Genomic DNA, 14,946 nt, shown 5'->3' with positions numbered 1-14,946 from the left:
CTCTATCCACCAAGAAAGCTAGAAGTGGAGCTGTGACTCAAGTGATAAAGCACCAGTATTGGGTAAAAAAGCCAAACAAGAATGCAAGACCTTGAGTTCAAGCCCCAGTTCTGGCGCACGCGCGCGCGCGCACACACACACACACACAAAATTCTATTTTACTTTTATTTTTGAGTAGAGAGTTTAGAAACCTGTAGGGCAAAAGAAAATGTCAAAACAGTATGTTGTGTGAAATGACAGCTTTCTGTGTTACTGTCCATTGAACAAATCTCCATTTAAATCTTATAGGTGGTCTCTCAAAAAATGAGTCCCAAATGCACTTTAGAGTCATTAGGATAGGGCACACTATGCTCTCAAGGATTCCTTTTCAGCCTCAGTTAATAAACTCCCCTGAAGAGTGGAGGCTGGGATAACAGCTTTTCCAAGGTGCCGAGATGAGAGTGTGAGTCACTGGGATGAGGAATCTGTGAGGGCCACAGGTGCTTTGCGGGGTGTCCTGAGGGGGCAGCAGGAATTTTCCAAAAAAAACTTGACATGTTTTTGCAAAGACAAGACCCTGTGGAAACTTTTGGTTTTCTCTGGGCTGAAAAGCCTGGTATTACGACTGCTGTTTGGGTAAACAAGAGTCAAGACTCAAGTGTGGCTCTTAGAGACAACCGTTAGAGACAACCTTAGAGCTAGTGGCAAGGTAGAGTAGGCAGGGGTCAGGGACCTGGGTGAGCCTTCACACTGCTGTGGCTCAGCTTTACCAGGATGGAACAGAATCTTAAGCTGGAGGAATCTCAGTTTCTTTCCAGTTCTCTCTCTCTCTCTCTCTCTCTCTCTCTCTCTCTCTCTCTCTCTCTCTCTCTCTCTCTCTCTCTCCCCCTCTCTCTCTCCCTCCCTCTCCCCCTCTCCCTCTCTCCCTCCCTCTCCCCCTCTCCCTCTCTCTCTCCCTCCCTCTCCCCCTCTCCCTCTCTCCCTCCCTCTCCCCCTCTCCCTCTCTCCCTCCCTCTCCCCCTCTCCCTCTCTCCTTCACCCTCTCCCTCTCTCTCTCCCTCCCTCTCCCCTCTCCCCTTCTCTCCCTCTCTCTTTCTCGCTCTCTCCTTTTTTCTCTCCCTCTCCTTCTCTCTCCCTCTCTCTCTCCCCCTTTCCCTCTCTCTCTCTCCCTCTCTCTCCCCCTCCCCCCCTCCCCTTCTCCTTCTCTCTCTCTTTCTCCCTCCCTCCCCAAACTCTGGTCCCTAATTTTGCTGTGTGTACAAGCATTGCAAGCATTGTTGATAGATTGTTGATTTCCTTGTTGATTAACGTTTTCCCCAAAACAGTAAGTGCTTTAAGAATGTAAACAAAGCTCTGTTTTGTGGCTGGCATAGAAGATACACTGCTTGGAAGTGGAGGGTAGTTCCATCACTCCTGGGAAGGATGTTGTCAACTGACTAGCAGCCTGTTTCTCACTTAGCACATCTGAACACACCCATTGGCACCACCACTAACTTGAAGGAAAAGCATGTAGAACCCCTAGATCGATTGTCCATATCCTGCTATCCCAGAAGGCAGTGGCTGGTCCACATTACAGAAAGGAATCTGAAGCTTTGAGAGTGGGGTAGGGACCACATGCCTCCAAAATGCCCTCCAGCCTTAACCTGAGGTTCAGTTCAGGTGTTGTGCTAGGAAGACCTGGAACTTGCATATGAAGGGTTTCTGAGTGGGAGGATAACCTCTTTCTGGGCTGTGGCTGAGTGCCACGTGTGGCCCTTGGCAGATGTGAACTGTCTGTTCGGTGTGCACCTGCTGCCTTCTGGCACCAGGCTCTGTGTGCTCTATTCCTGAGCTGTCCATTCTCATTCTGCTCCCTTCACTCAGGCCAGCCCCTCCTACTGGCTACTCAGCCACAGCCTGGCAGTACAGGAGGGAGCCAGAGGCGGATGGTATTTTGTTTTTTAAAGCCCTAATAGTTTAGTCATTAGCAGGTGAAGCTTCACAGCGTGTGCTAACAGCTACTGCAGCGGGCAGAAAGGGATGGAGTTCCATAGTGCTGGGATGACTGGAATTCAATTTGTTTTCCCTTTGGGCAAAGAGAAAACATGAGAAAGGAACTTATCTCTCATACCCCTCCTGATCCTGTTTTCCCTCCCTCCACCCCCAGCCCGAGGATGAACACCTGAACAACTTCTGCCGCCTGCTAGGGGTGGAGCACAGCCAGATGGAGCACTGGCTGTGCCATCGCAAGCTGGTCACCACCTCGGAGACCTACGTCAAGACCATGTCCCTGCAGCAGGTGGTCAATGCACGCAACGCCCTGGCCAAGCACATCTACGCCCAGCTTTTCAGCTGGATTGTCGAACACATTAACAAGGCCCTGCATACCGCCCTGAAGCAGCACTCCTTCATTGGGGTCCTGGACATCTATGGGTAAGCCTTCTTGACTATGTCAGCAGTTAGGGTGGTTATTTAAATACTGTCATTTTGCCCAGCCCTGCACTTGAGATTTCTCTTCCTTTTGGAGCTCAAGGTGAATTGAAAGGCCTTCTATTTATAAGGGCATGCTTTTCACAGGGAGAGGCAGCGTGGCAGGGGGGAAGTGTACCTGCCTAGCCATCAGGAGATGGCCTCTCTGAATCCATGCTATCACCACTAGCTGAATGGGCCTACACATCACAGTCCCTCTCCATTCTCCAGTTTCTGTAGCTTCACATGAAGATTTGAGCTGTAGTGCACCCTCGCTGAGACACTTTGCAGATGCATTTGGAATTGTTTGAAGTTATATGATCAGGGTCGCAATACTCTGGTAGTTTCTTTTTTTTTCCTTATCAATGTCCTGCCCTCTTTCATTTAAGCTAATAATAGATTGAATCCTCCTGGATCTCAAAATAGAAATCCAGACCCACCAAAGTGCAGCTCAGTAAGAATAGCAATGCTGAGTTTCAGCCCGCTAAGCAGGGCTGAGACTCAGCTGGTACCCGCCTCGTGATGAGGTTGGAGAACAAGGGGATCCCCTCAAAGCAGCCCTTTCCCCACACAGAGACAGGCTCTCCCCATATGTCTCTGAGGCTTTGCTCACCCTATGTTATGGAGAGGAAGACTGACACTTAATTTATGATGTTGCTAAGGCCACAGGAACGTGCTGAAGTTAAGTCAGTCACAGAAGCGTCAGAGGAGATGCTAGAAGGGCCCCTCAAGGCTCAAGCGCTTTATGCTGATCGAGTTTGAAGGCTAGAATGAGCACACTTGTTTTCATAGGTAGGGGAAGCTTTATGAGAGAAGGCAAGATTTAAACTGGATTCTTAAAGGGAAGAAAATAGAGAATGAAGTAAGAAAGGTTCCACTAGCTGGGTGCCAGTAGCTCATGCCTATAGTCCTAGCTACTCAGGAGGCTGAGATGTGAGAATTACAGCCTGGTCTGTAAGCTGGTAAGCTTCTTTTTTTTCCTCTCAATAATCATCAAAAATGCGAAGTAGACGTGTGGCTAAAGTGGTAGAGTAAAAAAGCTGAGGGAGAGCAACTGTATCCTGAGTTCAAACCCCAGTATGAGAAGGAGAGGGGAACCATGGGGAATGTTGCTGTTGAAAGGCAGGTCGGAGAAGAGGTTTGAGCTGAGTGACCAGGCCAGTCCCTGCCCCTTTCCTTTCTGGTCAGTGAGGTATGTTGCTGTGTGCTCAGTCCTTGTCACTGCTGTTGCAAGAGCACAGAACAATGTCACTCTCTGGGAACTTACTGCCTGGCTATCAATAATTGATCCTGAATTATTATTCCAACCACCTCAAATATTTTTGTGAGTTTCCCAAAACACTAATCTGTAGTGTTATATTCCTGAAGGAGGAGCTGAAGAATCCTAGACTGTAGTATCTGATCTTGTTCCCTCAGCCTGGGCAAGAATCCTAATTCTTCTGAAATTCTGCTTCCTAAAGACTAGCATACAGATTCATTTTTGTTAATAGCATGTAAAAACATTATGACTTCATGCTATTGATATGGCAAGTAGCATACCTTGTGGATTCTGATCCCAGTGCCTTGAGTCTAAGTAGGCAGTTACTTCCTCCCTGGAGAAGCCCAGTGACAGTCTGTCTGCCCATCCATGGGAGGCCTTTGGGAGCTGGGCTTCTGGCTTCAAGTGGGCTTGTGCTTATATTTGCATCTATTTTTCCAATTGAGCTTATTTTCTCTAAGGTCTTACAACTATACCAAGGGAAGGCTGATGTATGGTTAGAGAAATACATTCAGCAACAGACCAGAGGGTCAATCTGCTGGTTTTAGTGTCAACTCCTAACCTATATGTGTCTATCATTTTGGAGCATCTGACAGCTTCTCAGGAGAGGAAGCCCTAGCACAGTCCAACAGTACCCAGCCACTGGTGAGCATGTAGAGAGTTGTTTCCTTCTAGGCAATCTCTGTTGTTTTCTCTTTTTTTAAAAAAACAATACTGCTTCTCTCTCTAAAGCTAATCTATTTCTTTCCAACCATGTCCTGGAGTGATCTCCTCTTCTCCTGGAGAGTAGTCAAACGCTGCAAGTAGAGGTCAAGGGAATGAGTTGTATACAAGCTAGAACCAGGGTTAAGAAGACTTCTGTCTACTTGGGAGTTAACTGTACCCAAGAAAACATCATACATCTTTCATCTTCTCTCTCGTTTCTATTCTCACCACTCTTTTGACTAGGAAGAAGAGGAAAAAATACATCATGTTGGCCCAAGGGTATCTCTCTGAGTATCACAAGGCTACTTGCAAAAGCTAAGTATGTGTACACATACTCCTTCACAGCTAATTTGTCTGCAGGAAGTTACTGCACACACATGGACTGCTTCAGCCTCTTTCTTCTAGTCAGAGAATGGTTAAGGAACTCTGGGATAAAAACCCAACTGTTAAAACAGAGAGGCAGGTATTAATGTGGTCCATCAGGTCTCATTAGGCCTATGTCATCATTCTTTTCCCTTTTTCTTTTTGGCAACTTTGAACCCAGGACCTTGTGCTTGCCAGACAGATGCTCTACCTTTTGATCCATGCTTCTACCAGAAAATAGTTTCAACTCTGGAAGAAAATGAAGGACATGGGATAAAGTGTGCAAAGTGATCACTGTCATCTCCCTTTCCACCCATGCTGTCTTGTCTGCCTTATTGCTTGTGAGCTTCAGATACCTCATAGAAACTACTCAATCTGTCTTGCTTTTAATGTGGTCATCTCCTATTTACCTGGAAGGGGGCAGAACATTTGATGCCCCATCTCTCACCTTCTCTAACCATCTTCCTCCTCTTTTGGACCTAATGCCAGTTGTTAGGTTTCCTGTGGGATGTAATTCTCTCTAGGGAGCATCAGGAGACTTTAGCCTTATTATTTTGGAGGCCAAAATAATATCTCTAACTACCAACCACTGGAGAGAGAGCAGAACACCTATCCATTGTCTCATTTTTTATTAGCTGTATATAGCAGTAACCATAAAGGATGCCTTTGGGCAGACATATTTGATTTTTTTTTTACTCCTTGTTAAAAGTGTCAAGAATGGAAACCAGAGAGAAAATGAAAGATGGCAGAATGTGTTTCTGAGTCCAGTTAACCCTGTTTGCTAAGAGGGAAAGACTAAGGAGTTGTCTTCCTCCCAGGCTAGAAATGCATAAAGCTAGGAAATAAGAATGGAGTGATTTGTTCTTCTGTCACCACCAATAGGTGGACATTAATTTTTTCCATCGATATGACTGTCTTTAGATGATCTACAGTGCCTTGCTGGGGCATTATTGACCCACCAGTCAAGCTCATTCTAGAGATGGAACTAAAATGCGTGATTTGTGGATAAGCTGCCCTACACTTTGCTATAAATGTTTAAAATGTTACTACTAAACGCCCATAATGAACAAACCCTGACATGCACACATATGTATGAATAAGCAAGCCATACACAAGCCAACACTATACCACACATCTCTGCCCACTGTCCTGTTCCAACTGGTAGATGAGAAAGTGAGCATGGACTGCCTGCAGGAAGACTATGGTGTCCCATAGCCTCTTAAGCAATTTCAGACCTTATACCCAGTACCCTGGTATAAAGATAGCTTTTCTTTGTCTTGCTCCCTTATCCCAGCTCCAAAAAATGTGCAAAGCAAGCAATACCCAAAGCAATTTAGCCAATCCAAGCTGTTCTTCTTAACTAAGGGTCCATGAGCCTGCCTACAGGGATGTCTGACCAGGGAGGGATGGACATTAATAGAGGAGAGCTGGCAGCTTTCGGCTGGAGTTTCCTTTTCGTGTTCCCTTAGCCAGCACTTGCCTCTATGGGCTCGATTAGTTGTGAGCTTAATCCTTTATTCCTCTTCTTTCCTGAGGCAACAAGAAACAAATGGTTTCAATTTCGGGTAAACACAGTTTCTTGTTTTTGGCTTCAGTCTTTAAAGTGCCAAGATAGCAGGGGGCTTTAGCTATGGCCAGCCTGTTCTTGCTGAGGGCAGTTACTTGGGAGACTATCAGACTAAAGCAGAGTGTAATAGATTGATGCATTATACTGAGAAACAGTGGAAGAGAGACTCAGGGCAGGAAATAGGGAAGTTTGGGTTCCAGAAAGCAAAAAATGAGATTTTCTAGGATGTTGTGCACTTTTCAATCCTGTGTTATTTCCTAATACTCAATTAGCACACTCCCTTATGCTAAATTAGCATACCACTCCAGTCCATCCATCTGTTTATCTTTCCTTCCTTCTTTCCTTCCTACCTGCCCGCCTGCTTGCAGTACTAGGATTTGGACTCATGGGTTCATGCTAGCTATACTGTTTATATCTACAGCATTCTGTTTAATTCTGTCCATCACATCCAACAATGCACATTATTTTGGGTTGTTCCCATCTCTAGGCTGTTGTGAATAATGCTGAAATGCACATGGATATGCAAAAATGTCTTCCAGGTTCTGCTGTTTAATTTATTGGATATATGCTTAGAAATTGTTGCTGAGTTATAGGATAATTTGGGGGGAAACTTGCTATATCATTTTCTATTCTTACCAACTGCGAAGAAAGACCCAATTTCCCCGCATCTTTGCTTACACTTGTTATTTTCTGATAATATGTCAACCTGCTGGGTGCAAGGTAACCCTGGATTGTGATTTTGATTTGCATTTTTCTAATAGATAGTGGGACTGGTTATCTTATTATGTGCCTCTTAACCATTTGTACAACTTCTTTGGAGAAATTTTGGAAGAGTCACCCAATTCTAACTCAGATAATTTTTATTATTAAGTTGTAGGTGTTTTCTTGCCTATACTGGATATTAACCCCTTACTAGAAATATGATTTGCAAACATATTTTGCAAATATAGATGGATATATTTTAAGTAAACTTCCTAGATACTCTTTTTCCTTCATTGTTTTAAAGGAAATAGAAGGTATTATTATTTTCTTGGTATTTTTCTTCAAAATAAAGTTATAAGTCATTTTAACATTCCTACTATAGTTACTCAGAGCTCATCTCTGATGAATGTGAAAAAAAATGAAAGAGAAGCTCATTTATCCCCTATCCTGTGGGTACTGGCCTTTGTTGAATTGCCCAGAAGATGTCCAGGCCTGCTTCAAGGTAGATATGCATGGCTGACCCTAGTCTTCTTAGACCTTGCAGACATGATCCTATGGGGCTTACTCTGTACTCTCCCTACTTTCAACTTGGCACCAGAGACATAGCAATGAAGAAGAGGAGCCAGAAATCAAGTCGTATGGCAAATGGAATGGATCAAGATCCTGAAGAATGGCTGTTCTTGGCTTTGTGTGTGTGCACTACCCTGGACTGTTCTCTCTTGGGGGAAGAACAGGGAGGGGCATCTAGGCACAGAGATGTACAGGAACACAATTCTAGTCCTGCCAACTCCTACAGATAGCAACCCCAGATAACATGGTAGACTGATCAAAGGGTTGGCCTCTCCAGTAGACCCCAGATGTCTGTGAGAATTCGTGGACTTGAGCATAGAAAGAATGTTTGGGTTATGCCAGCACAAGATGATTCTGTTTCAAAAGACTCATCTAGATGTTTCTCCCTTATGTTATTTTTCCTGTGTGTCATCTGACCGCTCCACTTTGCAGGTAAACACTGTATCCCATGTCTTTACATTGCTCAGCCAGATACCCTTGTTCTTTTGACTCACCTCCAGGGAGAGAACTGTTGCCTGGCCTTTTCAGGCAGCACATGGCTCCTCTATTGGTTCTCCAGGCCATGGAGCAAAGATTCTTGGATGCACATAATTAATTCAGAGTGACAGATGTCTTGTTATTGAGGGTTCACTCTGCATCCTTACTTTTAGAGGCATTGGTAGAACTCACTGCACCCTGAAATTGGAATAGAATAAAAGGAAATGGCATACTTTTCCATTTAAATCTTAAGAATGGAAGGAACTTGGAGTAGAGTGGTGAGTATACCACCAGGAGTGCAGATATCAAACCCCTTGGCCTTGTTCTAGGTTTGACATGCCTGCCATCTAAGGATTTGGGTCGAACATTTTCATCACTGATTGTATAGGCAATATCTAATTCCCCTAGTATATAAATTTCTGTGACATCTTAATGCTATCAACCAGAGATTGATCCAGTGTGTTTATTTTTAAAAGTCATCTCTGTGGATAGGAAGAATTACTACAAATATAATTCCATTGTAAAGAAATTGCTCTGTCTTCTCCCTCCCAGCTGTGTCTTTCTGAGGTCAGTCATCTTAGTCATTTTCTGAGCTAGCCGAGGCCCTCATGCATTGCTGGCCCTCTAGCATTACAGTAATTGTGCTAGGTGGCAGAAGAAACGTTACCAGCTATCTTAGAAATACAGAAATTATGAGCTAATTTCAGCCATCTCAAATTAATTTGAGTGTTCTGTGTGCCGCACTACCAAGGTAAACCTTTTGAAAATGACAAGTAGGAGATACTTAATTTCTCTGTCTGTGGAGCTCCCTATGAACTCTGCCAGCACACCCTGGCACTATCATCTGACTAATTACTGGGGTGGCTCTTTTATCTTCCTTGTAGGTTATGTTAATTCAATTTCCTTTGGGCATAGCTCCTATCAGCAGCCTCTTACTAGGTAGAAGAATGGATGGAATAAGGTTCTAAGTGATATAACTCAGCCTGTAGAACTGCCATCTGGGTTGGGAAAGGGATGGTGGGAGGGAGCAGGCATTGCAATCTCGTACTAATGACTGTGAGACAGCACCTCTGCTGCCTACTTGAGGATGGTGATCTTTGTCCTAGCACAGACTTGGTTCTATTATCTTGTTTTCTTCATCTACAATTATTTTTTCCACATAAGCCAGGCAAAGGCTGTGTTTCCATGTGGCTGTCTCTAAGCCGTTGATGCCTTTAACCTCAAGATCATTTCCTTCTTTTCCATGTATTAGCAAGGAGGTATGGAGGTGAGTGTGGGGAGGTCTGATCATTTGCAGGCGCTGACCCAGCCTTGTTGGGAATCTAATGCATCTGTTCGTGTTGGCACCTCTGCACAAGGACTCACCACTATCACCATCCCCAGTACTCACCAGAGCAACAGCACATTTCTATATGAGAATGGCACTTAGGAAAGACAGCATTTAGAAGGGCATGAATGATGCCATATACAAGACTGAGAAAATGTAGTTGTCTATATTGAAGAACAGGATCGGTGGTTGAAGGTGATAAAGGCCTTTGTAATATCCCTGCCTCTCTCATTCCCCATGTCTTGGGTACCTCCCCTTCTGCGAACTCATCCTTGTCCAAAACTTGTCCAAGTCATCTTTTCTTCCTTTTTTTTGTTTGTCGGTTGTAGGGCTTTAACTCTGGGCCTGGGCGCTGTCCCTCAGCTCTTCAGCTCAAGGCGAGCGCTCTTCCACTTGAGCCACAGCGCCACTTCTGGTTTTGTAGTGGTTTATTGGAGATAAGAGTCTCAGAGACTTTCCTGTCCAGGCTGCCTTTGAACTGTGATCCTCAGATCTCAGCCTCCTCAGTAGCTAGGATTACAGGCGTGAACCACTGGCGCCCCGCCCTCTTTTCTTCCTTTTTGTGCCAGACCTGGCGCTTAGACTCAGAGCCTTGAGCCCTGACTCATGGCTTTTTCACTCATGGATGGCACTTGAACACTTGAATCATACCCTCTGTTTTCTAGATTTTTGCTGGTGGCAATTTGGCTATAAGAGTCTCACAGGTTTGTCCACTTGGGCTGGTTCTAAATCACACTTCTTAGATCTCAGCCTCCTGGGTAGTTAGTATTAGACACATGAGCCATTGACACTCTGCTTTGCTTCCTTTGTTTTTTGTTTTTGTCTTTGTTTTGGTTTTGGTGCTAGCCCTGGGGCTTGAACTGAGGGTCAGGGTGCTGTCCCTGAGCTTCTTTTGCTCCAGGCTAGTGCTCTACTATTTGAGCCACAGCACCACTTCTGGCTTTTTAAAAAATAGGTTATTGGAGATAAAAGTCTCATGCATTTTTCTGTCTGGGCTGGCTTCAACTACAATCCTCAGATCTCAACCTCCTGAGTAGCTAGGATTACAGTGAGCCACCAGTACCCTGCTGTCTTCGTTTTTGATGAAATGTTTGCCTCTCTCTGAATGAATAAGACTGATTTCAGAAGTCAGACTGTGTAGATGCAACTGTTCTTCTGCCTTCTGCCCCTGACTTTAGGCAGGCTACTAAATTTCTACATGCCTGAGGTTCCTGAGCTAGAGGGAGGGATAAATAGCAGGCTCCCTTTGTTGTAAGCTTTAAAGGAGAACTTGGGAAGCCCTTGGCCTTAGTGCCCTGTAGGCTCTCAAGCAGGGCCACTGCAGCCTCTTGCAGTCCATTGTGTGAATGAAGCCAAGGTGCCTCTTCCTCTCTGATTTCTGCCTCTCATCATCCCTTGGCCGGATGCCACTGTTCATTGCATAAGTTCGGCCCAACTCATGTGAAACTTAAGACTTCCAGCTTGTTCATGTTGCTGGCTTGGTGAGTGACATGCACTTAGTTGCATAAGTGAGTTTTATCTGCACACTCTGAGGGTCATTTGAACGCTACTTTCCTGCAACATCTTTAAGGATTGAGAGCTTTCTGTTGTGTGGCCAGCCCTAGCTTGGCCAGGCTTTTTACTCCAGGAATGATTCCTTCCTCATCCTGCCTCCATATTTGCACACATTCCCCTAATCATGTTTCCTCATTCCAGTCTCTATGGTATATATCTGAATGTCATAACTCGAAATCCTCCAGAATCTCTTGCTGCCTAGGGGAAAATCCAAGCCCAATAGTGCTGCTCCCTCATCCTTCTGCTGCGCCAGATCTCACCCACCTACCCTTCTCTGCATAGATGCCCCTCCACTCCCAGCTTTCAGCTACAGGGCAAACACCTGAGCTGAGCAATGAAAAGTGTGGATATTCTAAAGTATGAAGAGCTCAAATACGTCTTCTGTAATGCTAAAACCCAACAAACCTGGCCAAGGATCACAGAGAGTTCACGAAGCACAGCTGACTAGTTTGAGTGAACTAGGAAATGTTTAACTCTTATTAATTCCAAGGAAATGGACATTCAAGGACATCCTTCTATCCCGAGTAACCTGGGTTTCTAAAAGCTAATATGCACTTTTGACCTAAGAACTATGGTACATTAATACTCTCAGTCACTGTGAGCAGGGACAACTGCCCTAAATCGATCACAAGGGGAACTTTCCAGGTAATGAAAGCATTCTCTATAAGCAAAATGTTCTTTATCTGTATTTCTATCTGCATTAGAATCTATGACATTTTGTTAAAATGTATTGAAATATATAAAGCATTGATGATTATATTATGTGTAAGCTCTTAAGAAGAGCATTAAAACAATGTTGACCAGGGTTAGATTGACACTTCGGTATATGGGGAAGGTAAAAGTGATCGTGTAAACTAGTTTTCCATTCCTGGAAATTCACTTTTGCCTTTGAAGAAGCAGTGTTCTTTGACATAGTAACTCTCCTTCTAGGATAACAGCCTATGAAGTTGAAGACATGGGTCCAATTGTCATGCCCTTGGTAGCAACTCACACAGGGGAGAAAAAGTGCCCTTGTTGAAGGACATTTTTGGTAATTCCTTCCAATAAAAGAATGTTTCTTACCTTAATCTTCATCTTTTTCTGTCCCCAGGTTTGAGACCTTTGAAGTAAACAGCTTCGAGCAGTTTTGTATCAACTATGCCAACGAAAAGCTCCAGCAGCAGTTCAACTCGGTAGGCTGGGCTTATAGCCTTGGGAGATGGAGATGGAGCGGGCCTTGCTTGCTTTCTACTTGTAGTGATGTGTTCAGCTTTGCCAGGACCTCCCTTTCCCATTCTCACGCCCCCAACCTTTGGAACTAGCTCTTCTCATGTAGGGAAGAAGTGTGACTCGGGCAGCTGTGTTGAAGGGTTAATGATCCCTTCCTCAGCTTTGACCCCATTCCTCTTAGCTGGGCTCCCAGAGTATCTAACAGGTACAGGGCAGCTATGGAACTTCTTGTGATTAGTTGGGGCCACCACAACAAACAGGACAATTAAACTATACTAGAATCAGCAGGGTTCAGTGCTTACAACTACAATCCCAGTTACCTGGGAGATGGAAACAGGAGGTTTGTAGTCTTAAGGCCAACCTGGGCAAAAGCCCTAGACCCTATCTGAATGAATAAAAGGCCCCATATGCAATCTTTGGTATCATAGGGGTCACACAGGATTCAGAAATTGTGCCACTGAGTTTTTCTGTTTTGCAGTCCTGACAATGACTTAGTGCCCAAGTCTTTTCTGGTAGTTATCTGCCGTCCTCCAGGACTCAGAACTCACTGCAAACTAGGGAAGAGAATGTCAGAGTCTGTCTGCAGTTTGCTCACCTGGACCTTCCACTTCCCATCCTAGCACGTGTTCAAGTTGGAGCAAGAAGAATACATGAAGGAGCAGATCCCTTGGACCTTGATTGATTTTTATGATAACCAACCTTGTATTGACCTCATAGAAGCTAAGCTGGGTATTCTGGACCTACTGGATGAAGAATGTAAGGTAAAATGATAGCACCATCATTGAATTAGTTCAGTTCTAGACTTGGGCACTAGAGGGCACCTTGTAGTGCAAGGGAACATGTGAGATTTCAAAGTTGGAATTTAGTCTGTGATTATCTGGCCTCTGGGTTCTAGAAGTGTCTATTCTACATACTAGAGGGTAGCATGTTGAATGTGACTGGCAGGTGTTGCGGTGCTGGTAAACATGACCCTCCTTTTATAGAAAATGCATGGTAGGGGTTGGAATAATATGAATAGGGGAATTGAGTTGGTCCTTCAGATGTCCTATGTGCCAGAAGATGTCATGGATGTCCCTAAAAGATAAGGGTTCAAGAGCCCATAATTAACCTTTACAGGATCAGATAGCTTGTGAGTCCTGGAGCTGCATGGTATCGTAGCAGGAAATCCATAGGTATCCCCCATCAGGATTTTATGCATTTTACCTGCTGTGACGGGGAAAGTGTTGAACTATCAGCAGAACACTTGCACTCTTTGAATATAGGACAATTTGATCTCACTTTTGTCAGCTACCTGATTTCTTTGGTGTCTAGTTTCCTGTTCTGTGAAATGTAGGTAAGTGGGCTTGGTGATCTGGAGAGAGGGAGCTGTCTCTCTCTGTGTCTCTCTCTGTCTCTGTCTCTCACTATATATATGTGTGTGTATATATATATATATATATATATACATATATATATACATACCATATATAATATATATCAAGAGAGAAGGAAATATATATATACATATATATATATATATATACATACCACACACTGAATCCTTCCTTCAATGATAGAAATGTTAACAGAAGGTGTAGATGCCACATGATTTTAGCCCTTGAAAGGTAAACACCCATTGCTTTGACTATTCTTCCAAATCTTGCTGGTTAAAGTTGAATGTTGAATGTGGCTTAGTAGTAAGGAAAGAGGAAGAATTTCTTTTCCTGGAGGGTTCTTTTTTATTTTGCTGTCTTTGAAATGAAAAGGAAAGGTTAACAAAATAATAGAAAACACTGAAAATACACAGACTCCTACAGCTGGCACATTCTTATCTCCTAACCGCTTTTCACTATCTTAGAAACATGGGCTTTATCTTCAAAGTCAGTGTCACCGCAAGAATAATTTCTCAGTGTATCAGGTGCTTATGTAGGCTTTTTTAACATGACAAGTTCCAGACAGGGTAAAACAATTGTCCCTGAGCTGAGTGGCACTGATTAAATGGACATAGTCACAACCCAGGTCCTCCTGTCTTCCCTCCTCACTCGCTTTCCTAGGTCAGTGTCCACTGCCCACATTCTCCTTCTGAGCATGCTCAGACAGGAACATGCTCTTTTGAGATTCCTAGCAGTAATCATCTTGTCTAGCGCCACCCTTAAAACTGGAAGACAACTCCAAGTCTTATGTGCAACACAGGCTCTGGGGTGCTGGGCTTGTGTGCCACCCTTCATTTTGCTCAAGATAGGTTCCAGTTCTTCACTCTCCTCTCTTGTGGTGGTCAAGGTCAAGGTCACGCATAACTAAGATTCCAGGGTATGGGATGCTTATTCTACACCAGGCTACCCAATTCTGTGATAAAGTGTGAACTAATTGCAAGCTGTGACTGCAGAGGTCATGGCTTCACCTTTTCTACGTTCTCACAGCTTCTCAGAGGCACTTCAGTTTCTTCAGGATGACCATTCTGTGGCTACTTGATGATGTAGATTAGGAGTGATTTACCCTGATGTTAGCCAGCAAAAGAGAGATGCTTGTGGGTTTCTTTTACCTTGTCATTTGAGGATCTGAGAGTTACCGCTTTCCATGGGAATGTCAAACCAGAGCGATGGGAACACTGATTTCAATGCACAGCTGTGTAGAGTCAGGTGGTCACACTGTACACTGCTGTCCTCAGGTGAGGACACAATCCCAGAGGGGACCCCAGAGCAGGGCCCAGCTGGGAGCAAATGTTTCTGAGAGTAGGTGACAGTCAAAGCAGCCAGCAGTTGTGGAAACAAATTTCCAAATGCACGATGAACATAACCTCCCCAGTCC

At 44.3% G+C, this 14,946-nt stretch overlaps 1 protein-coding gene across 1 annotated transcript in view; it reads left to right on the top strand.

Moving 5' to 3' along the window:
• The window catches only part of Myo5b (myosin VB), a 295,029-nt gene that overhangs the window by 183,599 nt on the left and 96,484 nt on the right, over window positions 1–14,946 (top strand). The window contains exons 10-12 of the mRNA XM_042675118.1: window positions 2,126–2,391; window positions 12,041–12,122; window positions 12,780–12,920. Of these exons, the coding sequence (XP_042531052.1) occupies window positions 2,126–2,391; window positions 12,041–12,122; window positions 12,780–12,920 (489 nt within the window). The remainder of the gene's footprint in view (window positions 1–2,125; window positions 2,392–12,040; window positions 12,123–12,779; window positions 12,921–14,946) is intronic.

This window comes from Dipodomys spectabilis, unplaced genomic scaffold (genome assembly GCF_019054845.1).
Source record: "Dipodomys spectabilis isolate Male_0828 unplaced genomic scaffold, ASM1905484v1 ptg000024l, whole genome shotgun sequence".
Classification (NCBI taxonomy): domain Eukaryota; kingdom Metazoa; phylum Chordata; class Mammalia; order Rodentia; family Heteromyidae; genus Dipodomys; species Dipodomys spectabilis.
Note: the sequence above shows the minus strand (reverse complement) of the source record. Positions and strands in the feature narration are given on the sequence as shown.